We start from the raw sequence: 26,771 nt of genomic DNA on the forward strand, positions 1-26,771 counted from the left end.
CGTCCCCCGTCCTCTTTCCATCTCTCTCTCCCTCTCTCCATCCCTCCCTCCTTCCCTCTCTCTCTCCCTCCCTCTCTCTCTCCCTCCCTCTCTCTCTCTAAATGAGTTTTAGCAGCAGAGGGAAATGGCCAAGGCTGAAACTAATTTAGAACATTACAATTGAAGCACAGAAGAACTTTAGGGAGTGTTCTAACTGTTCTTAATTATATTCAGCTAGAAGTTATAGGTGACATTCAGTTGGGCCTAGTTGTACTGTATCCGTGTGTGGTGTGTGATTTGAGTATCTCAGATAGCCGTTGGTTGGACTACTCATTCAACTACAGTGTTTGTTTATCTGCATCGTACTGTAAGGATGTATCCCAAATGGCACCTATTTCCCTATGTAGTGCACTTCTTTTGAGCAGGGCCCATAGTGCACTATATAAGGAATAGGGTGTCATTTGGGACATACCCTACAGATGTAGGATCTTAATTTGAGCCAGTTTTCTACAGCAAGAAAATTATCCTGCAGCAACAAGAAATGTGGATTATAATGTGATTTAATTCATGGACATTTTTGTGGGGTTTGATACATTTTTTGTTAGGGGCAAGTCAAATCTGACATATTAAAGTGGAAATTACAAACTTTAGAGGCCTTTTTAAAACGAAAATACACTACAAGTTTGCATTTCCTGCTTTGCATGAAAATTCTCACTAACAAAATAGGATCAAATTAAAATCCTACATCTGTAAGTGTGTATGCCTGTGGGATATTTCATTAAAATCTCATCAACTCTTATGAAAAATGCAATTAAAATGTAATTATGTTGTTTATATTTATGCAAACAACCAAAGGCAATATTGTCACCCTTAAAATGAGTTATTTCAGATTGATCGATTTCCAGAAAGGAAGAGTTTAGTAATTGGTTGGTCTTGTTGGAGGGGGAAAAACATTGAAAGACTATCTATGGTGTGTGTCTGTGTGTGTCTCTCTAGGTAAAGTGTTCATTGGCAATAAGAAGGAGATTGCAGAGAATAGAATTCCAGAACTCAACACTTATATGAAGGTAAGCCATACGGAAAATATACACTGAGTATACAAAACATTATGAACACCTGCTCTTTCCATGACATAGACGACCAGGTGAATCAAGGTGAAAACTATGATCGCTTATTGATGTTACTTGTTAAATCCACTTCAGTCAATGTAGATGAAGTGGAGGAGACAGGTTAAAGAAGGATTTTTAAGCCTTGAGACAATTGAGACATGGATTGTGTATGTGTGCCATTCAGAGGGTGAATGTATAAGACAAAATATTTAAGTGCCTTTGAACGGGGTATGGTAGTAGGTGCCAGGTGCACCGGTTTGTGTCAAGAACTGCAATGCTCCTGGGTTTTTCACTCTCAATAGTTTCCCGTGTGTATCAAGAATGGTCCACCACCCAAAGGACATCCAGTTAACTTGACACAACTGTGGGAAACATTAGAATCAACATGGGCCAGCATCCCTGTGGAACGCTTTCGACACCTTGTAGATTCCACGCCCCGACAAATTGACACTTTTCTGAGGGCAAAAGGGGGTGCAACTCAATAGTAGGAAGGTGTTCTTAATGCTTTGTACACTCAGTGTATATTGGACTTGCAGATTAAAAGGGTAGTGAGTGATTTCCTTATTTAGCCAGGGCCTTTTCTGCAGTAAATGACTGTGGTTGTGTAGACGACATCACATGTCACAATGTTGCTCCACCACAGTGTTTTTAACTGTAAACACATCCAGGGTTTGACCCAAATGGTACCCTGTTCGCTATGGGCCCTGGTTAAAAGTAGTGCACTACATAGGGAATAGGGTGTCATTTGGCACACATGCAGTTGTCTTTCTAATAGTCTACTACTCACTTCTCTTTTTTTCTGTACAGTTTTTTTCCCTCCACCCTCAGTTTTGATCTAACTCTCTCTCTTCCTCTCTTTTTCTCTCCCCCGTATCCCCCTCTCCCTTCCCCTTTCAGAGATTGCTGGGCCTGCCTACATGGGTTCTATTGGATGACGTCATCAGGATGTTTTTCTACCAGACTGAGTCAGACAGTCAGTACCAACCACGAGCCCTGCGTCGCCTCCGACCCCCTACACGCAGAGTGTAAGCTAAAATGGCATTTATAAACTGGGTGGTTCGAGCCCTGAATGCTGATTGGTATATCAGACCGTATACCACGGGTATGACAAAAAATACTATTTACTTGTCTCATTACGTTGGTAACAAGTTTATAATAGCAATAAGGCACCTCAGGTGTATCGGCGTCGCGTCGTGTCTAACAGCAGCCGTTAGCCGTGGTATATTGGCCATATACCACATCCCCCTCAGTCCGTATTGCTTAAATATAATACCACGGTAATATTGTTTCAACTTATCACTACTGCTGCTACCTCAAGCCAGTTACTTACTGTAACTCTATGACCCTTTGCTAGACAGCTACTACTCCCCAAAAAGGACTTGCTTACTCTGTACTTCTATTGTACTATTCACTCATTCAGAGTTCACTGCACCACAGTCTCACATGAATAGAACTCTTAATATTACTACTTCCACATTCTGGGCACTATCCAATGCTGAGACAGCTTGACCTCTGAACCTCCTTCACTTAGTCCAGTAACAGAGAGTTATAGGCCTCTGTAGTTTCCTCTAATGTTCACTTCTCTGATGTGTTGCTCTCTCTTGTCAGAGGATGCGTCCCAAATGTCACCCTATTCCCTATATAGTGCACTACTGTTGACCAGGGCCCATAGTGCACTATGTAGGGATAGGGTGCCATTTGGGATGCCGTCAGAGTTCCGGGTTAGGAGATGTGGTAACTAATAACTTGTTATGTGCTAATTAGGGACTCTCTCAACAGGAATTGATGTAAACTAGGACTCTGTCTACTTCCTCTCTGGACTCTGACCTTACTCACCGCAGGGTTTTCCACATTTTCTAAACGGTCATCTCTGACAGTAAGATGAAATGTCAAAACTCTCTCTCTCTCTCTCTCTCTCTCTCTCTCTCTCTCTCTCTCTCTCTCTCTCTCTCTCTCTGTCTCTCTCTGTCTCTGTCTCTGTCTCTGTCTCTGTCTCTCTCTCTCTCTGTCTCTCTCTGTCTCTCTCTCTGTCTCTCTCTGTGTGTAGGAAGACAGTCAAACCCAACAAGACAGATGTCTTCTCCTCCCCCAGAGCTGAGGTAGGCCTACTGTACAGTACTATAAAACTGTTGCTTTGGTTACGGTCTTCACGCCGACCCACACAACCGAAACCCTGTCAGGGTAACGCAACATGTTACCATCACAACCTCATAACCAAGCAACCACATTGTGATCAATGACAGTTAACATGTTGTTTGAAGTAACCACACTACAGGGTTATATGATGGACAGCCCCTACACACACACAATATATCAACATAGATCTGTTTGGTTTCTAACTGAAGAAATGACTAGTCTCTTTATAGATCTATGTCTGACTGGATAAGACCTTAGGGAGTCATTAACAGGTTAAACAGAGTTTTCTTTCCTCCCCCCTGAGTCTGTGACTCCGTTGCCCTCTGTGAGTGGTTTCTTTTGGAGTCGTTTCTCGCTCTGTTTCCTCCTTTAATCCTCTCCCATTACTCTCTCTTCCCTCCGCTCTCTCCACTCTCTCCATCCGTCCTCTCTCCACTCTCTCCATCCATCCTCTCTCCACTCTCACCATCCATCCTCTCTCCACTCTCTCCATCCGTCCTCTCTCCACTCTCTCCATCCGTCCTCTCTCCACTCTCTCCATCCATCCTCTCTCCACTCTCTCTTCCCTCCACTCTCTCCAATCTCTCCATCCATCCTCTCTCCACTCTCTCCATCCATCCTCTCTCCACTCTCTCTTCCCTCCGCTCTCTCCACTCTCTCCATCCATCCTCTCTCCACTCTCTCCATCCATCCTCTCTCCACTCTTTCCATCCATCCTCTCTCCACTCTCACCATCCATCCTCTCTCTACTCTCTCCATCCATCCTCTCTCTACTCTCTCCATCCATCCTCTCTCCACTCTCTCCATCCATCCTCTCTCCACTCTCTCCATCCATCCTCTCTCCACTCTCTCCATCCGTCCTCTCTCCACTCTCTCCATCCATCCTCAATCCACTCTCTCCATCCATCCTCTCACCACTCTCTCATCCATCCTCTCTCCATCATCCTCTCTCCACTCTCTCCATCATCCTCTCTCCACTCTCTCCATCCGTCCTCTCTCCACTCTCTCCATCCGTCCTCTCTCCACTCTCTCCATCATCCGCTCTCCACTCTCTCCATCCATCCTCTCTCCACTCTCTCCATCCGTCCTCTCTCCACTCTCTCCATCCATCCTCAATCCACTCTCTCCATCCATCCTCTCACCACTCTATCATCCATCCTCTCTCCATCCATCCTCTCTCTACTCTCTCCATCCATCCTCTCTCCGCTCTCCATCCATCCTCTCTCCACTCTCTCCATCCATCCTCTCTCCACTCTCTCCATCCATCCTCTCTCCACTCTCTCATCCGCCCTCTCTCCGCTCTCCATCCGTCCTCTCTCCACTCTCTCCATCCGTCCTCTCTCCACTCTCTCCATCCGTCCTCTCTCCACTCTCTCCTTCATTTTCTCCCTGACTTTAGCATATTTTAGATCTTTTTTTACTTTCTCCCCGTTTTTCTCCATCCTTTCATTTCTCTTTCCAAGGCTACCTCCATCCCTCATCCCTCGCTCCCGTCATCTTTCCTTGAGAGAGGTTTTCCTTTCTTTATTTTGGAGAGAGAGAGAGAGAGAGAGAGAGAGAAAGAAAAACACCATTTATATTCTACTGTCGTCTTTACTGGACTGGGGAGGGAGATATGGAGGGTTTGTGTGTGTGTGGGTGGGGATAGGTTAGTGGGTGTGTTTGGGGGACCTTGTTCAAAGAGTGTGTGTGTGTGTCCACACTTGAGGGCCTGGTCTAAAGTGGCCGTCAGTGGTCGTTTAAAATTGCAGAGAAAATGGCCTTTAGTCTTTACACATTGCACAATCTCTGTTAGAAGAGTTAACCCTCGCACACACACACAGATTCCATAATGTCAGTAAAGACAGTTATGACAGTGGGATGATGACTCTAGAATCTTCTGGACTGTAGGAGTGTTTTATATACAGCCAGGTCACTCAAGACCCACTGCCTAATTAGACATCCGTCCAGGTAAGCAGGACGTTAAAAAAGATTACTTCAAAACTGCCACTAGGGGCAAAGGTGAGCGCTATTACGTCAAGTAGGCTTGGGTTTTGCTATGGCGTTGTGGGCGGGGATGGAGGACGGGCGGCTCCGAGGGTCGCGTGTTCAATCCCAGTGATAGGCACTCGTTTATTTATTTTCTGTTTTAACCCCTTAACCCTTAACCCCTTAACCCATAACCCCTTAACCCCTTAACCCCTTAACCACTTAACCCCTTAACCCTTAACCCCTTAACACTTAACCCTTAACCCCTTAACCCTTAACCCCTTAACCCCTTAACCCTTAACCCCTTAACCCCTTAACCCCTTAACCCTTAACCCTTAACACTTAACCCCTTAACCCCTTAACACTTAACCCTTAACCATTGGGAATTATTGCCTAAACTTAACCTTAGAAATTTGCCGTGTATGGACAAGGGTCTGGATGTCTGAATCTGCAGTGAAACTGTGAGAGCTTGTTGTTTATATAAGGGGGTGTGTGTGTCGTAGAACTTAGTTTTATAGCTTCACTAACCTTGCACCACAGTTAAAACTAGTCCAGTGCTTTGGCTTGGGACATGGTCAATGCAACTCTCTGTCTCACACATTACATTGTACATTTTAGTCATTTAGCAGACGCTCTTATCCAGAGCGACTTACAGTTAGTGAGTGCATACATTTTTTCATACTGGCCTTCCGTGGGAATTGAACCCACAACCCTGGCGTTGCAAGCACCATGCTCTACCAACTGAGCTACAGGAGGCTCCACACACACACACACACACACACACACACACACACACACACACACACACACACACACACACACACACACACACACACACACACACACACACACACACACACACACACACACACACACACACACACACACACACACACACACACACACACACACACACACACACACACACACACACACACACACACACACACACACACACACACACACACACACACACACACTTTCTCCCCCCACTCTCTCTCACACACAGTAGAGAGAACCGTAAACTCTCAATCCTCTCTGCCCACACAATAGTTATTATAGTTCATCCAACCCTCTCAGCACTGCGTATGTGTTTGTGGTTGAGTGCTTCAGGTTTCTATCTGCATTTGGTCGTGTGAACTGAAGCGTCCATTAGATTTAATCCAAACTATGATCAATGGCCAGATGTGTGTGTGTGGGCGGGGGGGGGGGGGGGGGGGGGGGTACGCTATCAATGGCCAGACGTGGAGAATGATGGCATTAATCACACATTTGTGTTGTCCAGTCTAGTATTTAGCGTTAGCGATACAGGCAATGAGCCATATGGATGCGCTAGCTAACGTTAGCATTGTTACCCAGTTGATGCAATGGGCCAAAGGGATGCACTACTGTAGCTAGCATTAGCTAAGCCAGTCGTAATCAGAGCAAGAGTGTGAGAGAGTGGTGAGGTTTGTCTTTTGTCTTTGTGACTGAGAAAATATGACATAGAGGGAGAGAGAGAATTGTAGTCATATCTTGATGTCTGGAGTGTTATTGTGTTCTATTGTAGTCATATCTTGACGTCTGGAGTGTTGCTGTGTTCTATTGTGTTCTATTGTAGTCATATCTTGATGTCTTGAGTGTTGATGTGTTCTATTGTGTTCTATTGTAGTCATATCTTGATGTCTTGAGTGTTGCTGTGTTCTATTGTGTTCTATGGTAGTCATATCTTGATGTCTTGAGTGTTGCTGTGTTCTATTGTAGTCATATCTTGATGTCTTGAGTGTTGTTGTGTTCTATTGTAGTCATATATTGATGTATTGAGTGTTGCTGTGTTCTATTGTAGTCATATCTTGATGTGTTGCTGTGTTCTATTGTTTTCTATTGTAGTCATATCTTGATGTCTTGAATGAAGTTTCTTTTTTGGCAGAATGGCTCTAGATTTGGTTGCTATGTCAATGGCACAGTTTGGTTATTAACTATTTAGGTGGGGACAGGACACACACACACACACACACACCAACCAACTGCTCAGCTGCCCTCATCTTCAAGGGACACACACACCTCGGCGCCATTTATATCCTCCCATGATCCTTCACTTCACCCAAGCCAACCAGGAAGTGGGTCATCCAATTAAGACAAAGACATAAAAACTCCCTCCCTATTGGCTAGCTGTGTTAATGAGCTTAACACATTCATTAAGTTATGGGTCGTTAAGAGTGTAATTGGAACGTGTGACTCCTCCCATTGGTGAGGTGACCCTAGGGCCATAGTTATATTGTTAGATGAGGTTTTAATCAGTCCCCCCTGTTCTGAATGTGTCTGTATTTAGATCAGGTGCACTACTTAGACCAGTGCCTATAAGGCACTCTAGATCTACATGTCTATAGTTAGACTAGTAAATCTACTCTGACACTATCCCCCTGGCTCCTTAACCCTAGAGCCATGACTCTATTGTTAGACCAGGTGTTAATCAGTCCTCTGGTGAAGGTGTATCTAGATCGTAGATCTACATGGCCCCTGGGCCACATGTCTATAGTTAGATTCAGCACCCTATTCCCTTGTTTGCTACTTTAGACCAGAGCCCATAAGGCACCCAGGGTCTATATGTGGCTATAATTACAATACTATTATACTCTTACAGCGCTTTTGTCAACCCTCTGAAAAACACTTGACAAGATCAGGTCTCTGTCCTCCTCGGCTCCTTCTTACCAAAAATACCTGGCCTGGAAAGTATCACTACAGGAGATGGAGGGAGATGGGACTGGAAGTATCACTACAGGAGATGGAGGGAGATGGGACTGGAAGTATCACTACAGGAGATGAAGGGAGATAGGACTGGAAGTATCACTACAGGAGATGGAGGGAGATGGGACTGGAAGAACGGAGGGAGAGGAAAAGGATGGATGGAGATTAGGAAGAAATGTTAGTCAAATGATAGAATGATTGGTTGAGGGATGGTGGGTGTGGGGGTGTTGGTTGAGGGATATGTGATAGGTATAGACTTGGATGAACCAGGTGTGTGTGTACCGTGCCTGTATGCCTTATCAACTTGATCATCATACTCATCAAAGGAAAACACACACACACACATTCGCAATGTCACTGTGTGTGTTTGTGTGAGTTTCAAAGTCTATGACACGCTCACCTTTTCTGATCTTCTCTGCTAAATATAGATCACAAATTACCTTGAAGACCAACAATTGTTTACAGACAGATTATTTCACTTATAATTCACTGTATCACAATTCCAGTGGGTCAGAAGTTTACATACACTAAGTTGACTGTGCCTTTAAACAGCTTGGAAAATTCCAAATGATGTCATGGCTTTAGAAGCTTCTGATAGGCTAATTGACATCATTTGAGTCAATTGGAGGTGTACCTGTGGATGTATTTCAAGGCCTACCTTCAAACTCAGTGCCTCTTTGCTTGACATCATGGGAAAATCAAAAGAAATCAGCCAAGACCTCAGAAAAGAAATTGTAGACCTCCACAAGTCTGGTTCATCCTTGGGAGCAATTTCCAAACGTCTGAAGGTACCACGTTCATCTGTACAAACAATAGTATGCAAGTATAAACACCATGGGACTACGCAGCCGTCATACCGCTCAGGAAGGAGACGCGTTCTGTCTCCTAGAGATTAACGTACTTTGGTGCGAAAAGTGCAAATCAATCCCAGAACAACAGCAAAGGACCTTGTGAAGATACTGGAGGAAACAGGTACAAAAGTATCTATATCCACAGTAAAACAAGTCCTATATCGACATAAACTGAAAGGCCGCTCAGCAAGGAAGAAGCCACTGCTCCAAAACCGCCATAAAAAAGCCAGCCTACGGTTGCAACTGCACATGGGGACAAAGATCGTACTTTTTGGAGAAATGTCCTCTGGTCTGATTAAACAAAAATAGAACTGTTTGGCCATAATGACCATCGTTATGTTTGGAGGAAAAAGGGGGAGGCTTGAAAGTCGAAGAACACCATCCCAACTGTGAAGCACGGGGGTGGCAGCATCATGCTGCGGGGGTGCTTTGCTGCAGGAGGGACTGGTGCACTTCACAAAATAGATGGCATCATGAGGAAGGAAAATTATGTGGATATATTGAAGCAACATCTCAAGACATTAGTCAGGAAGTTAAAGCTTTGTCGCAAATTGGTCTTCCAAATGGACAATGACCCCAAGCATACTTCCAAAGTTGTGGCAAAATGGCTTAAGGACAACCAAGTTAAGGTATTGGAGTGGCCATCACAAAGCCCTGACCTCAATCCTATAGAACATTTTTGGGCAGAACTGAAAAAGCGAGTGCGAGCAAGGAGGCCTACAAACCTGACTCAGTTACACCAGCTCTGTCAGGAGGAATGGGCCAAAATTCACCCAACTTATTGTGGGAAGCTTGTGCAAGGCTACCCGAAACGTTTGACCTAAGTTAAACAATTTAAAGGCAATGCTACCAAATACTAATTGAGTGCATGTAAACTTCTGACCCACTGGGAATGTGATGAAAGAGATAAAAGCTGAAATAAATCATTCTCTCTACTATTATTCTGACATTTCACATTCTTAAAATAAAGTGGTGATCCTAACTGACCTAAGACAGAGAGTTTTTACTAGGATTACATTTTTTTTACATTACAGTTTAAATGTATTTGTTGCCTTACAACCTGGAATTAAAATTGATTTTTTGGGGGTTTGTATCATTTGATTTACACAACATGCCTACCACTTTGAAGATGCAAAATATTTTTTATTGTGAAACAAACAAGAAATAAGACCAATAAAAAGACAACTTGAGGGTGCATAACTATTCACCCCCCCCCCCCCCCCCCAAAGTCAATACTTTGTAGAGCCACCTTTTGCAGCAATTACAGCTGCAAGTCTCTTGGGGTATGTCTCTATAAGCTTGGCACATCTAGCCACTAGGATTTTTGCCCATTCTTCAAGGAAAACTGCTCCAGCTCCTACAAGTTGGATGGGTTCCGCTGGTGTACAGCAATCTTTAAGTCATACAACAGATTCTCAATTGGATTGAGGTCTGGGCTTTGACTAGGCCATTCCAAGACATGTAAATGTTTCCCCTTAAACCACTCAAGTGTTGCTTTAGCAGTATGCTTAGGGTCATTGTCCTGCTGGAAGGTGAACCTCCGTCCCAGTCTCAAATCTCTGGAAGACTGAAACAGCTTTCCCTCAAGAATTTCCCTGTATTTAGCACCATCCACCATTCCTTCAATTCTGACCAGTTTCCCAGTCCCTGCCGATTAAAAGCATCCCCACAGCATGATGCTGCCACCACCATGCTTCACTGTGGGGATGGTGTTCTCAGGGTGATGAGAGGTGTTGGGTTTGCGCCAGACATAGAGCTCAATTTTAATCTCATCTGACCAGAGTACCTTCTTCCATATGTTTGGGGAGTCTCCCACATGGCTTTTGGCGAAGACCAAACGTGTTTGCTTATTTTTGTCGTTAAGCAATGGCTTTTTTCTGGCTATTCTTCCATAAAGCCCAGCTCTGTAGTGGCTTAAAGTGGTCCTATTGACAGATACTCCAATCTTTGCAGCTCCTTCAGGGTTATCTTTGGTCTCTTTGTTGCCTCTCTGATTAATGCCGTCCTTGCCTGGTCCATGAGTTTTGGTGGGCGGCCCTCTCTTGGCAGGTTTGTTGTGGTGCCATATTCTTTCCATTTTTTAATAATGGATTTAATGGTGCTCCGTGGGATGTTCAAAGTTTCTGATATTTTTTTATAACCCAACCCTGATCTGTACTTCTCCACAACTTTGTCCCTGACCTGTTTGGAGAGCTCCTTGGTCTTCATGGTGCCGCTTGGTGGTGCCCCTTGCTAAGTGGTGATGCAGACTCTGGGGCCTTTCAGAACAGGTGTGTATATATACTGAGATCATGTGACAGATCATATGACACTTAGGTTGCACACAGGTGGACTTTATTTAACTAATTATGTGACTTCTGAAGGTAATTGGTTGCACCATATCTTATTTAGGGGCTTGATAGCAAAGGGGGTGAATACATATGCACGCACCACTTTTCCGTTATTTATTTTTTATACTTTTTTGAAACAAGTTATTTTTTTAATTTCACTTCACCAATATTGACTATTTTGTGTATGTCCATTACATGAAATCCAAATAAAAATCCATTTCAATTACAGGTTGTAATGCAACAAAATAGGAAAACGCCAAAGGGGTTGAATACTTTTGCAAGGCTCTGTACATACAAACTCTCACTACTCTCTCTCGCTCTCTCTCTCTCTCTCTCTCTCTCTCTCTCTCTCTCTCTCTCTCTCTCTCTCTCTCTCTCTCTACCTCTTTCTCTCGCTCTCTACCTCTTTCTCTCGCTCTCTACCTCTTTCTCTCTATCTCTCTCTACCCCTCTCTCTCTCTCTCTCTCTCTCTCTCTCTCTCTCTCTCTCTCTCTCTCTACCTCTCTCTCTACCTCTCTGTTTTTTTACCCCTCTCTCTCTCTCTCTCTCTCTACCTCTCTCTCTACCTCTCTGTTTTTTTTACCCCTCTCTCTCTCTCTCTCTCTCTCTCTACCTCTCTCTCTACCTCTCTCTACCTCTCTCTCTCTCTACCTCTCTCTCTACCTTTCTCTCTCTCTCTCTCTCTCTCTCTCTCTACCTCTCTCTCTCATCCATCTCCCTCTGTCTTTCTCTCAACTCAACTCAATTCTCTCTCTCCTTTACATTTTTTCGATTAGTTCTCTTCCTCTTGTTCTTGATATCATCTCTCTCTCTGTGTCCTCCACTGTCCTCCTCTTGTCCTTTACTCCACCCGTCCCTCCGTCTCCTGCTTGACTGGGCAAAGCTTCAGCAGTGTTTGTGTGTATGTGTGCTCATGTGCATGTGCACATGCAGGCGTGTGTGTGTGTGTGTGTGTGTGTGTGTGTGTGTGTGTACATGTGTGTGTCCTTCCTAGCTGTAATAGGTTCATTTATCACCTGTCTCCAGATGCCTTGTTAGCACAGTACAGTAGCAATACTAATGTAGGAACATGCGCGCACACACACACACACACACACACAGTACATTAGGATTGCTAATGTTGGATTAGAGAGCTAAAGGTGTTGTCAGGAATTTAAAAAACGTTATACGTTCATTATATTATTATTATTGGTATTATTATACGGTTAACGTTCATTTGACTCTCCACTACTTCTCTCATCATATGACCAAATGGTTATTACCACAATGACTCTTTATGTTACTAACCAGCATTGAACGGATGATTAAGTACTATGTAATACAAGGCAGTTGTGTTTAAATGTTTTGGGGGTTGAAAAATATATACTGCTTCTTACCATATTGTTTCTCAATAGTGCCAGTCAAATACCATGGAGGGGTGTGAAGTGACTGTACAGTGTTATCCATTTTACAACACGTCCTACATGTGTCCTTAGCTCAAAGCCAACCTATAAAATACACTATTATGACTTGCTTTTAAGCCTTTTAAGCGTGTTATCTTTTGATCTATTTTTTCCCATTCTCTCATCACAGTTTTGTCCACTCTTATGCACCCCCTGCATCTATCCTCTCCCACCCACACACACACGCATACACTCACACTTGCCCACTCGCTAAGTGCTCAGCTCTCTCTCTCCTCTCTCCTCTTTCTTAGCTGTGTGCCTGTCAGATCCCACGCGCTGTGCAGCATTATACACACAGACACACACACAGAGACACACACACTCCTCTCAGTTCTCTGTAGGAGTGCTCTGTAGTGATTTTCTGCACTGTGAAGACCTGCTCTAGTCAGAAACTCTTCTCTCTCTCTTTTCATCCTTTCAAAGCCTGTCTCCCTGCCTCACTCCTTTCTTTTTTCACACCAGCGTCCTGTTCTCTCTTTCTCTGTACTCGTTTAGCTATCCCTCCTTCTTTCCCTCATCCCTCGCTCCTTGCGCTTGTTCCCTCTTGTCTTCTGCTGATTGCTGTCCCGTTCTCTCGCTCTCTCTCGCTCTCTCTCTCTCATTCTCAGACTCACTTCATCATCAGCCAAGTAAAATAAGTATCTCTTACCTGTTCAGTCTCTCACAGTCTCTCTCTTTCTCTCTCTCTCGCTCTCTCTCTCTCTCTCTCTCTCTCTTTCTCTCTCCCTTTCTCTCTGTCGATCCCGGTCTGCTGCCGGCGCGTGTGTGTTCTCCTCTGTGTGTGTGTGGTTCCCAGGTGGTGTTCGACTTCAGTGGGAGTGGACGACTGGAGCTGAGTATGAAAGCTGGAGAGGTGATCTTCCTTCTGAGGAGAGTTAACACAGACTGGCTGGAGGTGAGCTGGAGGAGAGAGATGGAGGGATGGAAGGGTGGGAGGGAGGGATGGAGTAGGAGGGGTGGGAGGAGGATGGGAGGGATGTCGGAATGGGAGGGGTGAAGGCAGGGGGAGGGAGGGAGTGAAGGCAGGGGGTGGGAGGGAGAGGTGGAGTGAGGAGAAGGGATGGAGGGAGATGGAGGGGCACTAGGAGGGAGGGAGAGAAGACTGAGGGATGGATGGGAGGATTGATGAGAGTAGGGGAGAAAAGGAGAGAGAGAGGGGGAAGGAGAGAGTTATGAAGAAAATGATGCAGAGCGAGAGAGAGAGATGATGAGAGAACAGAGTAAAGTGAGTGACATGAAGAAAATAATTGAGAGAGGGGTCAGGAGGGGTCAGGATATTGGCCTCTAGATGGCAGTACAGTCTAGTGACTAATGTCCCTTTGTTGAATTTAGTTTGTGAAAGCATTACTCAAATTCAGTGTCACACACACACACACACACACACACACGGGCCATCTCTGTATGTGTGTCTTGAGTCCTTGTGAGCGATTAGTCAGATCATGATAATGAGCCTATGTAAAACTGCTTTTATACACACTCACACTTTGCAGCTCTCTCTCTCTCTCTCTCTCTCTCTCTCTCTCTCTCTCTCTCTCTCTCTCTCTCTCTCTCTCTCTCTCTCTCTCTCTCTCTCTCTCTCTCTCTCTCTCTCTCTCTCTCTCTCTCAGGGCACGGTGAGAGATCGGACAGGTATCTTCCCAGAATCTTTTGTGAAGATCATAAAGCCCCTCCCAGAGAGTGACTCTGATGGCGAGGGGGGTGGGGCTTCGGGGAAGGGGGCGGGGTCTTACAGCTGCCTGCGCTGCTACCTGCTCACACCCCAGGGCGTCGACACCAGGTGTGTGTGTGTGTGTGTGTTTGTGTGCGCGCTCGTGTGTGCACGCATACGTACATGTTATAACAGTGTTGTAAATTTACTAAAAGTAACTGAAATTTCCGTTGTAAATAGTCCCTTAAAAGCATGTATGTATCCCAGTTAATAATGTATTGGTGTTACTGTATGTATGTTTTTATCCCAGTTAATAATGTATTGGTGTTACTGTATGTGACAGAGATGTGTGCGTAGAAGAAGATATCTCAATCCAGCCATCATACAAAGAACTACTGGCACGGATGAGGTAAGATACCAGACACATCCCACTGCTGTATCAACAGACTCTCCAGCCTTCACTACATATCTATCACTCAACTGATATTCTAGCCTTCACTACATATCTATTACTCAACTGATATTCTACCCTTCACTACATATCTATTACTCAACTGATATTCTACCCTTCACTACATATCTATTACTCAACTGATATTCTAGCCTTCACTACATATCTATTACTCAACTGATATTCTAGCCTTCACTACATATCTATTACTCAACTGATATTCTAGCCTTCACTACATATCTATTACTCAACTGATATTCTAGCCTTCACTACATATCTATTACTCAACTGATATTCTAGCCTTCACTACATATCTATTACTCAACTGATATTCTAGCCTTCACTACATATCTATTACTCAACTGATATTCTACCCTTCACTACATATCTATTACTCAACTGATATTCTACCCTTCACTACATATCTATTACTCAACTGATATTCTACCCTTCACTACATATCTATTACTCAACTGATATTCTACCCTTCACTACATATCTATTACTCAACTGATATTCTAGCCTTCACTACATATCTATTACTCAACTGATATTCAACCCTTCACTACATATCTATTACTCAACTGATATTCTACCCTTCACTACATATCTATTACTCAACTGATGTTCTCCTCACCATTGAAATTTCCCAAGGTCAATAAAGATATGATTTACATCAGACAATGTGGCAGTCTAGACAGAATAACTCTTCCTAACACGTCAGACTACACAGCTATATAACACACTATAACACTACACAGTACACTTTACCACACTACCTCTCTACTACACTACACACTATAACAATACCACTCTACACACTAGAACACTACACACTAGAACACTACACACTATAACACTACACTCTACTACACTACACACTATAACACTACACTCTATAACACTACACTCTACTACACTACACTCTATAACACTACACACTACACACTATAACACTACACACTATAACACTACACACTATAACACTACACACTATAACACTACACACTATAACTCTACACACTATAACACTACACACTATAACTCTACACACTATAACTCTACACACTATAACACTACACACTATAACACTACACACTATAACACTACACACTATAACTCTACACACTATAACACTACACACTATAACTCTACACACTATAACACTACACACTATAACTCTACACACTATAACTCTACACACTATAACACTACACACTATAACACTACACACTATAACACTACACACTATAACACTACACACTATAACTCTACACACTATAACACTACACACTATAACACTACACTCTGCTACACTACACTCTATAACACTACCACTCTACACACTATAACACTACACACTATAACACTACACACTATAACACTACACACTATAACACTACACACTATAACACTACACACTATAACACTACACACTATAACACTACACTCTACTACACTACACTCTATAACACTACCACTCTACACACTAGAACACTACACACTATAACACTACACACTATAACACTACACACTATAACACTACACACTATAACACTACACACTATAACACTACACACTATAACACTACACACTATAACACTACACACTATAACACTACACACTATAACACTACACACTATAACTCTACACACTATAACACTACACACTATAACACTACACACTACCACTCTACACACTATAACCAGACTCAAATAGTCACTGGCCCAGTTTATCATCTCTCATTATTATCATGTCAACAAGATAAAACTCACCTCAACTCTAAAAGCAAACAGGTATAAATTGAATTCCATTAAAGAGACACATAGTCATGCACACACACACACACACACACACATACACATACACACGTACACACAAACACACAAACACACACACACACATACACACTCTTCCATTAAACAGCCACCAAAGCCCCCGGGGCCTAAACATCTACCCACAATGCATCAGCAGAGCCATAAATCACCTCTGTGCATTCCAAAATGAGTTCCACACTTCTCACGCTCCCAATAACCAGACAATCTTTATTTTTTATTCTAATAATTTTATTTTCTCTCCCTCTATTTCATTATTTGTTCATTTGGGGCCACTGCGGCCAACATTCTTTATCTCTCCATTTCAAATCATTCATCAGTTCATCTGCTGGTTGTGTTGGTTGGTTATTAATATTTGTTGTGTGTGTGTGTGTGTGTGTGTGTGTTGATAGTCCTATTCTGCTTTGGGTCTATGGCTGCTAGTTATCTTGTGTTAATGTACTTTAGCCTGTTCACTAACAGAGAGGATTGAAGAGGAGAGAGGAGAAAAAGAGAGAGAGAGAGAGAGACAGTAGGGACAGAGAGAGAGAGAGAGAGAGAGACAGTAGGGACGGAGAGAGAGAGAGAGAGAGAGAGACAGTCGGGACAGAGAGTGAGAGAGAGACAGTAGGGACAGAGAGAGAGAGAGAGAGAGAGAGAGAGAGAGAGAGAGACAGTAGGGACAGAGAGAGAGAGAGAGAGAGAGAGTTGAGAGAGAGAGATATGGAGAGAAAGAGAGAGACCACAAAAAGGAGATTGCCAGGACAGCCATTAAACCATAGACAAACGAAGAGTGTATAAAGAACCACTGCTATATTTGTGCCAAATCAAATGTCTTGTTTGGGTGAAGACCTTGTGTGAGTACATCAACTGTTGTAGGTTGATGGGTGTGAATAGTTGTTTCTGTACTCATATTAACAGCAGGACTCATATTGTGTGATGGACTACTACCATGTGTCTATGTCCTCTTATCATTGTCAAGCTGAATGGGTCAGAGTTAGAGTAGGAAGACACCTAGCTAGAAATATCCTGGTGTTTGGCTGGACTGATCGCTGTCATTCTATACCCACATCACCCACCTTCAGTCTAAAGTTACGTCCACAATTGGTTTCCTGTACCGCAACAAAACATCCTTCAGCCACTCTGCCAAGCACACCCTTATAAAAATGACTATCCTACCAATCCTGGACTATGGTGATTTAGTTACAGGCTTGCCCACAATACCTCCCTTAATAAACTAGACATAATTTACCACATTGCCATCTGCTTTGTTACCAGTTCCCCCTTCAACACTCATCATGTAGGTGACCTTTACACCCTGGTCAACTGGACGCGTTACAAACACGATGCCAGACCCACTGGAACCAAGTCCCTCATAGGCAAGTCCCCCTCTACCTCAGCTCCCTCCTCAACATCTCCACTACCAATAGCAACCTCTGGTAGATGTATTACACTGGTCATTCCCAAAGCCCACACCGCCAACGACTGGAACGAGCTGCAGAAGACCCTCAAACTTGACTCATTCATCCCACCACACTCCTTCAAAAAACATATTAACTGAGCTGCTGTCTGATCAATGTACCTGCTGATCATTAAGTCTGCTGTGTTGCCCTGGACTTGTCTGCTCTGAACCCACTGTGAATAATTCTTATTGTTGTATATTTGATGAATTTGTACCTTTCCTCTGTATAGTGTGTTTTATGTATTTTTAGTGGTATTGTGTGTTGTCCTGTTTACAGGTAAAACATAATAATAATGTATCTCGTTACCTTTCCCTCTGCCTTCTTCTGTTTCCCTCCCTCCCTCCCTCCCTCCCTCCCTCCCTCCCTCCCTCCATGCCTCCCTCCATGCCTCCCTCCATGCCTCCCTCCATGTCTCCCTCCCTCATCCCTCCCTCTCCCTCTCTCCATCCCTCCTTCTCCCTCCTCCCTCGCTCCCTCCCTCCCTTTCCCTCCCTCCCTCCCTCCCCTCCTTTCCCCCCTCCCTCCCTCCCTCTCCATCTCTCTATCCCTCCCTTTCCCTCCCTCCCCTCCCCTCCTTTCCCTCTCCCCCCTCCCTCCCTTTCTCCCTCTCCCCCCTACTCCGCCCTCCATCTTTATCCCTCCCTCCCTCCCTCCCTCCCTCCCTCCCTCCCTCCCTCCCTCCCTCCCTCCCTCCCTCCATGCCTCCCTCCCTCATCCCTCCCTCTCCCTCTCTCCATCCCTCCTTCTCCCTCCCTCCCTCCCTCCCTCCCTCCCTCCCCTCCTTTCCCCCCTCCCTCCCTCCCTCTCATCTCTCTATCCCTCCCTTTCCCTCCCTCCCTCCCCTCCCCTCCTTTCCCTCTCTCCCCTCCCTCCCCTTCTCCCTCTCCCCCCGACTCCGCCCTCCATCTTTCTCTCTCCATCCCTCCCTGTCCATCCCTACATCCATCCCTCCATCCATCCCTCCATCCTCCTCTCTCTTTCTCTCTCTCAGAGATGTGTTCAAGGTGGATGGCGACATCGCCCTGAACTACCGCGACCCCGAGGGTGACCTGGTGCGTCTCCTTGACGACGGGGACGTGACACTTATGGTGGCTGATGGGCGGGGTCAAAGGGCAAAGGTCAAGCGACCTGTCAATCAGTTTCAGTGGGAACTGCATGTTACCATGGCCTCTGACCTGTCTGTGTATAATACTGAGATATAAAGAGAGGGAGAGAGGAGGTTTTTAAATGTTTCTATACTTGCTGAAGAGAATGCATTTTGTGTTTGCTTGAGTGAGTTTTAGTACATGTGTGGGTGTATGCACGCTTGCGCGTGAACTTGTCCATCCATGCCCTTGTGTATGAGCGTGTGTGTGTCTCGCCAGCTTGCGTCCGTAATCCACTGCAAACCCACATTTAGTAGTCAGGTCCAACGATGAATGACAGACTTTAAGGGGACAGACGTTGGATTGTAAGACATTACAGAAGTCTGATTGAGCAAAGTACTGCAACCTAAAAGGCACACTATGAGCCCTGGTCTAAAGTAGTGCACTAATTAGGGAATAGGGTGCCATTTGGGACGATCAATAGTCACATTCATTAGTATGTCTGTGTTTTGGTGGCTTTAAACTTCTAACATTTCACCTGTATATTTTACTTTAACTGTTGAGTAAATGTTAATATAAGGACATTTAATAAAGGTTTAGAAACACCTGTTTGTTTTACTCGCCATATATTCAGTTGTGTTCTTAGTAATGCTTAGCTATGCCCCTTTAGTTTTTTCTATGAGTAAAAAATACAGTATTGAAATATTAAAGTGCGTGCGTGTGTTATCTGTGTTTGATGAATGTGTTCTGATGAGAGAGAGTAACAGTAATCCATCATTAGTGTGTGGTCTGGGTGACATCTAGAGGCTGAGTCTCAAATGGCACCCTATCCCCTATGTAAGGCACTACTTTTGACCAGAGCCCTATGAGATTAGGGTGCCATTTGGGAAGTAGCTAGGTAGGCCGGACCTTCACTACATGACCAAAAGTATGTGGACGCCTGCTCGTCAAACATCTCGTTCTAAAATCATGGAGTTGGTCCCCCCTTTGTTGCTATAACAGCCTCCACTCTTCAGGGAAGGGTTTCCACTAGATGTTGGCAGATTGCTGCGGGGACTTGCTTCCATTCAGCCACAAGAGCATTAGTGAGGTCGGGCACTGACGTTGGGCGATTAGGCCTGGCTCGCAGTCAGCGTTCCAATTCATCCCAAAGGTGTTCGATGGGGTTGAGGTCAGGGCGCTGTGCAGGCCAGTCAAGTTCTTCCACATAATTCTCGACAAACCATTTCTGTATGGACCTCGCTTTGTGCACAGGGGCATTGTCATGCTGAAACAGGAAAGGGCCTTCCCCAAACTGTTGCCACAAAGTTGGAAGCACAGAATCATCTAAAATGTAATTGTATGCTGTAGCATTAAGATTTCCCTTCACTGGAACTAAGACGGCCTAGCCCGAACCATGAAAAACAGCCCCAGACCATTATTCCTCCTCCACCAAACTTTACAGTTGGCACTATGCATTCGGGCAGGTAGGGTTGTTATTTGTCACATGCGCCGAATTCAACAGGTGTAGACCTTACTGTGAAATGCTTACTTACAAGCCCTTAACCAACAATGCAGTTTTAAGAAAATAGAGTTAAGAAAATATTTCCTAAATAAAATAAAATAAAAAAAGTAACAGTAAAATATGTGTGGGGGTACAGGTTAGATGGCAGGAAGCTTGGACCCAGTGATGTACTGGACTGTACGCACTACACTCTGTAGCGCCTTACGGTCGGATGCAGAGCAGTTGCCATACCAAGCGGTAATGCAACCAGTCAGGATGCTCTCGATGTGCAGCTGTAGAATCCTTTGAGGATCTGAGGACCCATGCCAAATCTTTTCATTCTCCTGAGGGGGAATAGGCATTGTCGTACCCTCTTCACAACTGTCTTGGTGTGTTTGGACCATGATAGTTTCTTAGTGATGTGGACACCAAGGAACTTCAAGCTCTCGACCCGCTCCACCACAGCCTCCTTTTCCTGTAGTCCACAATCAGCTCCTTTGTCTTGCTGACGTTGAGAGAGAGGTTGTTGTCCTAGCATCACACTGCCAGGTCTCGGACCTCCCCCTTGTAGGCTGTTTCATCATCGTCTGTGATCAGGCCTACTACCGCTGTGTCATTGGCAAACTTAAAGATGGTGTTGGAGTCTTGCGTGGCCACGCAGTCGTGGGTGAACAGGGAGTACAGGAGGGGACTAAGCACACATCCCTGAGGTGCCTCCGTGTTGAGGGTCAGCGTGTCAGATGTGTTATTGCCTACCCGTAACACCTGGGGGCGGTCCATGAGGAAGTCCAGGATCCAGTTGCAGAGGGAGATGTTCAGTCCCAGGGTCCTTAGCTTAGTGATGAGCTTGGAGGGCACTATGGTGTTGAACGCTGAGCTGTAGTTGATGAACAGCATTCTCACGTAGGCCTTCCCTTTGTCCAGGTGGGAAAGGGCACTGTGGATCTGTTAGGGCGGTATGCAAATTGTAGTGGGTCCAGGGTTTCTGGGGTTATGGTGTTTTTGTGAGCCATGACCAGCCTTTCAAAGTGCTACGGGGTGGTAGTCATTTAGGCCAGTTACCTTGGCGTTGTTGGGCACAGGGACTATGGTGATCTTCTTGAAACATGTAAGTATTACAGACTGGGTCAGGGAGAGGTTGAAAATGTCAGTGAAGACACTTGCCAGCTGGTCAGCGCATGCTCTGAGTACGCATCCTGGTAATCCATCTGGCCCTGTGGCCTTGTGAATGTTGACCTGTTTAAAGGTCTTACTCCCATCCTCTATGGCGAGCATGATCACACAGTCATCTGGAACAGCTGGTGCTCTCATGCTTGGTTCAGTGTTGCTTGCCTCGACGCAAGCATGGAGGGTGGGGGAGAGCTTTGAGGGAGAGCTTTGTATGTGTCTCTGTGTGTTGAATAAAGATGGTATAGAGTTGTTTTTCTCCCTCTAGTTGTACATGTGAGCTGCTGGTAGAAATTAGGTAAAACGTATTTAAGTTTTCCTTCATTAAAGTCCCCGGCCACTAGGAGCTCTGCCCCTGGATGAGCATTTTCTTGTTTGCTTATGAACTTATAAAGCTTGTTGAGTGCGGTCTTAGTGCCTGCATCGGTTTATGGTGGTAAATAGACAGCTACGAATAATATAGATAGTGTGGTCTACAGCTTATCATGAGGTACTCTATCGAATCCCAAGCTGACAAGGTAAAATCTGTCGTTCTTTCCCTGAGCAAGGCAGTTAACCCACTGTTCCCCGGGGGCGCCGAAGACGTGGATGTCAATTTAAGGCAGCTCTCTGCACCTGTCTGATTCAGAGGGGTTGGTTTAAATGCGGAAGACACATTTCAGTTGAATGCATTCAGTTGTACAACTGACTAGGTATCTCCCTTTCCCTTTCCCTAACTCAGGCGAGCAAAACCTCAAGACTTCCTTAATATTAGAGATCGCGCACCAGCTGTGGTTGACAAAGAGACACAAACCACCCCCCGGTCTTACCGGAGGTTGCTGTTCTGTTTTGCAGATGCACGGAAAACCCAGCTAACTGTATATTATCCATGTCCTCGTTCAGGCACGACTCAGTGAAACATAAGATATTACAGTTTTGAATGTCCCGTTGGGAGTATAGTCTCGAATGGAGCTCATCCAGTTTATTCTCCAGTGATTGCACATTCTCCAGTAGAACGGATGGTAAAGGCTGACGCATTCTAACAAGGCATCCGGCTCTGCGACCCTGTAGTGGCGTCTCTTTTTCATGCGAATGACGGGGATTTGGGCCTGGTCCGGGATCAGCAGTATATCCTTCGCGTCCGACTCATTAAAGAGAAAATCCTCATCCAGTTTGAGGTGAGTAATCGCTGTTCTGATGTCCAGAAGCTCTTTTTGGTCATAAGAGACGATGGCAGAAACATTATGTACAAAGAATAATAATAAACAACGCAAAAAAACACACAAAAAAGAACAATTGTTTAGGTGCCCGTAAAATGGCAGCCATCATTTCCGGCGCCATATCATCATGGGGGTTGTGGATCTGGCAGTGGGAGGTGAAGACCTTGACCGGCGGGGGCGCTTGGCTCCCAAACGTCATCATCATCCTCATCATCGTCTCTGGAGAATACAATAAAGGGATCAATACTGCTGTAAGATACACATCATTACAGTTGACTAATTTTACAAAACTACATTACTGTAATGTAAAAGCAATATACTAAAAGATAACACCCAGCCTAAAATGTGTGTTACAATTCCCTACTGGTGACTTTTGGCACACCATCTCACAGCCCTCAGAGACAAACTCTGTAAATTCTAATTCGTGTAGTGCCAGTATGATCCTCCTGCTATGTCTAGTGGGGGAGCCTACTGCAGGAGTTTGAAAGTTACAGAGTCAACAGACTTCTCCAAGCTCTCCGTCACTACAGAGAGAGCAGAAAGCTCATCTAGCAGCAGTTTTGCGTTTTAGATCATAATTAATAATATATATGGACAGATCCTACATCAGCACTCCTACTCTGAGATTCTTTGTGGAAATGGGTCCTGGACACTGTCTGCAGAGTTGTGAAACACACACACACACACACACCATGTAGACAGTGGAACAATTTAGAGACAAAGGAGTAATGGTCACAAGAGTTTGATGGCTTCCCAGTGGAAAACTAATTTGAAATATGGCTCAAACAGTTACATAGACCTATCGTGTATTCTATACTAGAAGTCCAAAACACAAAAAAGCAGACCCCAACTATATAACAAAACTACATTACTGTAATGTAAAAGCAATATACTAGCCTATACAAAGCAAACAGTAGAACACAGCTAGCCTACCTTTAAAGACAAAGTAACAACGGCCATGAGAATTTGATGGCCTCTCCAAAGTTAAACAGAATATATCAAACATTTACCAGCAAACAGCGGAAAACTAATATGAAATATATACAATATATAACTACTTTGGAATGATACACAGGATACAGGCTACACAGGACAGGACACCGCTATACTATAAATACAAAGCACAAAGAAACAGACCACAACTATATAAAATACTAAATACATATAGTAAACTATAGAAAGTTATGAAAATAATGTATTTACAGATCTAAAAAGGAATCCAATCCTTCTCGAAAACATGATTCTTCACCCGATTGAGGGTAGCTGCCAGCATCTGTCCGACCCACTGACAATGTCCTCCAAGGCCTCTCTCTCGGTATACCTGGCTTTCTCCATTTTTTTATGCCAAAGCGATGAAAGAATTCATTCAAAATACTATAATGTGCTCTGTGTGTTCTGTGTGTCCTCTCTGAATGCCATAGCAATAATTCACATTACACAAATGAACTACTCAGTCCAATACAGTCCCCCCCCCCATGTCATTTGTATATGACTGGAAAGGTTATTTTATTGGCTACATGACTGTCCATCTTTCATTTTACCCGCTTCCCAGTCTAAGGCTACACAAAAGGTTGAATAACAAAAACAGCACACTTTTCATGTGCAAAAATCTAGTCGCTGGGTGGACATTTGATGTTCTAGTTCAGCCCCGTCCAGCCTCTCTAACCCACACCCCACTACACCACCCAAACCCCAACCCCGTCCAGCCTATCTAACCCTCCCCCCACAACACCACCCAAACCCCAACCCCGTCCAGCCTATCTAACCCTCCCCCCACAACACCACCCAAACCCCAACCCCGTTCAGCCTATCTAACCCTCCCCCCACTACACCACCCAAACCCCAACCCCGTCCAGCCTATCTAACCCTCCCCCCACAACACCACCCAAACCCCAACCCTGTCCAGCCTATCTAACCCTCCCCCCACAACACCACCCAAACCCCAACCCCGTCCAGCCTATCTAACCCTCCCCCCACAACACCACCCAAATCCCAACCCCGTCCAGCCTATCTAACCCTCCCCCCACAACACCACCCAAACCCCAACCCCGTCCAGCCTATCTAACCCTCCCCCCACAACACCACCCAAACCCCAACCCCATCCAGCCTATCTAACCCTCCCCCCACAACACCACCCCAACCCCGTCCAGCCTATCTAACCCTCCCCCCACAACACCACCCAAACCACAACCCCGTCCAGCCTCTCTAACCCTTTCACACAATCTCTACCATTTCCTCCATTAAACACTCATCACACAGTTTCATGTTTCATGTCTCTCTATCATCCAGAATGTGGTAAAAGTTGGATATATTCTGTGTGCCCAAACCATAGTCTACTCCACACAACTTCCTGTCTCCTACATATCGTACTCCCATCCTCTTCCTTAACTGACCGGTGCCTCCCCTTACTACTATCATCCCACTCCCTTTGCCAAAGATTGAGTCCTTTTGGCCGGATCAAGGACTTGACTTCCCTGCGGCCCAGTGGGACCTAAATATCTACTCCCTCTCTCCTCGCTGCACTCTTAGCCACCACATCAACCTTCTCATTACCCCCCACATGGGCGGGTACCCAGCAAAAGCTTACCACCACTCCCATCCTCTCCAATGCCATTAACAGCACCATCATCTCCACAAACAAGTATCCCCTATCCGACCTGCCCGTCTTCATGCTACTCAACACTGCAGCCCAATCAGAGAAGATCACCACTCTGGTTTCACCTCCTCCACCCATCTCAAACCTAGAATAATGGCCATCAACTCGGCCGCATACACTGACATATAATCAGTAAACCACTTACATACTATAACATTGAAATCTGGGGTATACACCCCTGCCCCCACACTACCACTGACTGGATCCTTTGAACCATCTGTATATATCCTTAAAAACGAATCAAACGGATTATCTATATACAGTGTATCTCTCCACACACCGTCTCACGTCCTCACCCCATTCTCTCCTACCCTCAATCATATCCACATCTACACTTGTTTCGGAAACAGCCACGGAGGAACGTTCCTCAATGCAATTGCCGGCCCTATCTTTCTCTACCCCAGTCCATATTCTACCACTTTCTGCCCAATTGTCCACCCGTATGCCCTCTGCTTACCCACTCCTCGCTCCCAGCATTCCCCAGTTGCCGTGACCGCAGGATGTCCTTGTGAACTCCCTTTCAACCATGCCCAGTACGCTAATGCAAGTTTGTCCCACCTTATCCTCAGTGGCAGTTCCCCACTATCCACCTGCAATGCATCAACAGGTGTCGTCCTGAAGGCACCCACACACAACCTCAGGGCCCTTGACTGTATCCTATCCAGGACCTGTAGTACCGTTTTGGCTGCCGATCCATATACAAAGCACCCATAATCCAAAGATGACCTGATCAATGCCTGATACATATACAACAGTGTTTGTCTATCTGACCAGTGGCGGCTCCTGAAAAAATTCTCAGGAGGGGCAATTTTTCTGATGATTTAGGTGACCTACACACGTGCACGAGTCCGTGCACGCGATTCCAGATATCTTTACCTCTGAATAAACTGCCTTTATTATACCATATCCACCCTGTCCAAAGTCTCTACTTGGTCTCAGTTCTCCAGTAAACTTGTGATTATCAACAGTACACAACGGTAACAAACAATTGGGGGAACTCACGGGGCAGATAGTAACCACTTAAAAGGAAGCGATTCCCAAACCTTCCATAACAAAGCCATCACCTACAGAGAGATGAACTTGGAGAAGAGTCCCCTAAGTAAGCTTGTCCTGGGCCTCTGTTCACAAACACAAACAGACCCCACACAGCCCCAGGACAACAACAACAACAACAACAACAACAACACAATTAGACCCAACCAAATCATGAGAAAACAAAAAGAGAATTACTTGACACATTGGAAAGAACAAACAAAAAAACA

The 26,771-nt window shown here is 44.9% G+C and overlaps 1 protein-coding gene across 1 annotated transcript; it reads left to right on the plus strand.

Annotated features, from left to right (window-relative positions):
- Positions 1-975: 975 nt before the first annotated feature.
- LOC311119047 (neutrophil cytosol factor 4-like) lies at positions 976-19,612 on the plus strand (the record flags this gene model as incomplete). The annotated part of the gene is made up of 7 exons (XM_084193802.1): positions 976-1,046; positions 1,986-2,113; positions 3,136-3,187; positions 13,340-13,438; positions 14,151-14,320; positions 14,535-14,600; positions 18,911-19,612. Coding segments are annotated over 7 exons (797 nt in total), but the record flags the coding sequence as incomplete, so codon positions are not given.
- Positions 19,613-26,771: the final 7,159 nt, after the last annotated feature.

This window comes from Coregonus lavaretus (assembly GCF_964263955.1).
Source record: "Coregonus lavaretus genome assembly, contig: HAP1_SCAFFOLD_4424, whole genome shotgun sequence".
Taxonomy (NCBI): domain Eukaryota; kingdom Metazoa; phylum Chordata; class Actinopteri; order Salmoniformes; family Salmonidae; genus Coregonus; species Coregonus lavaretus.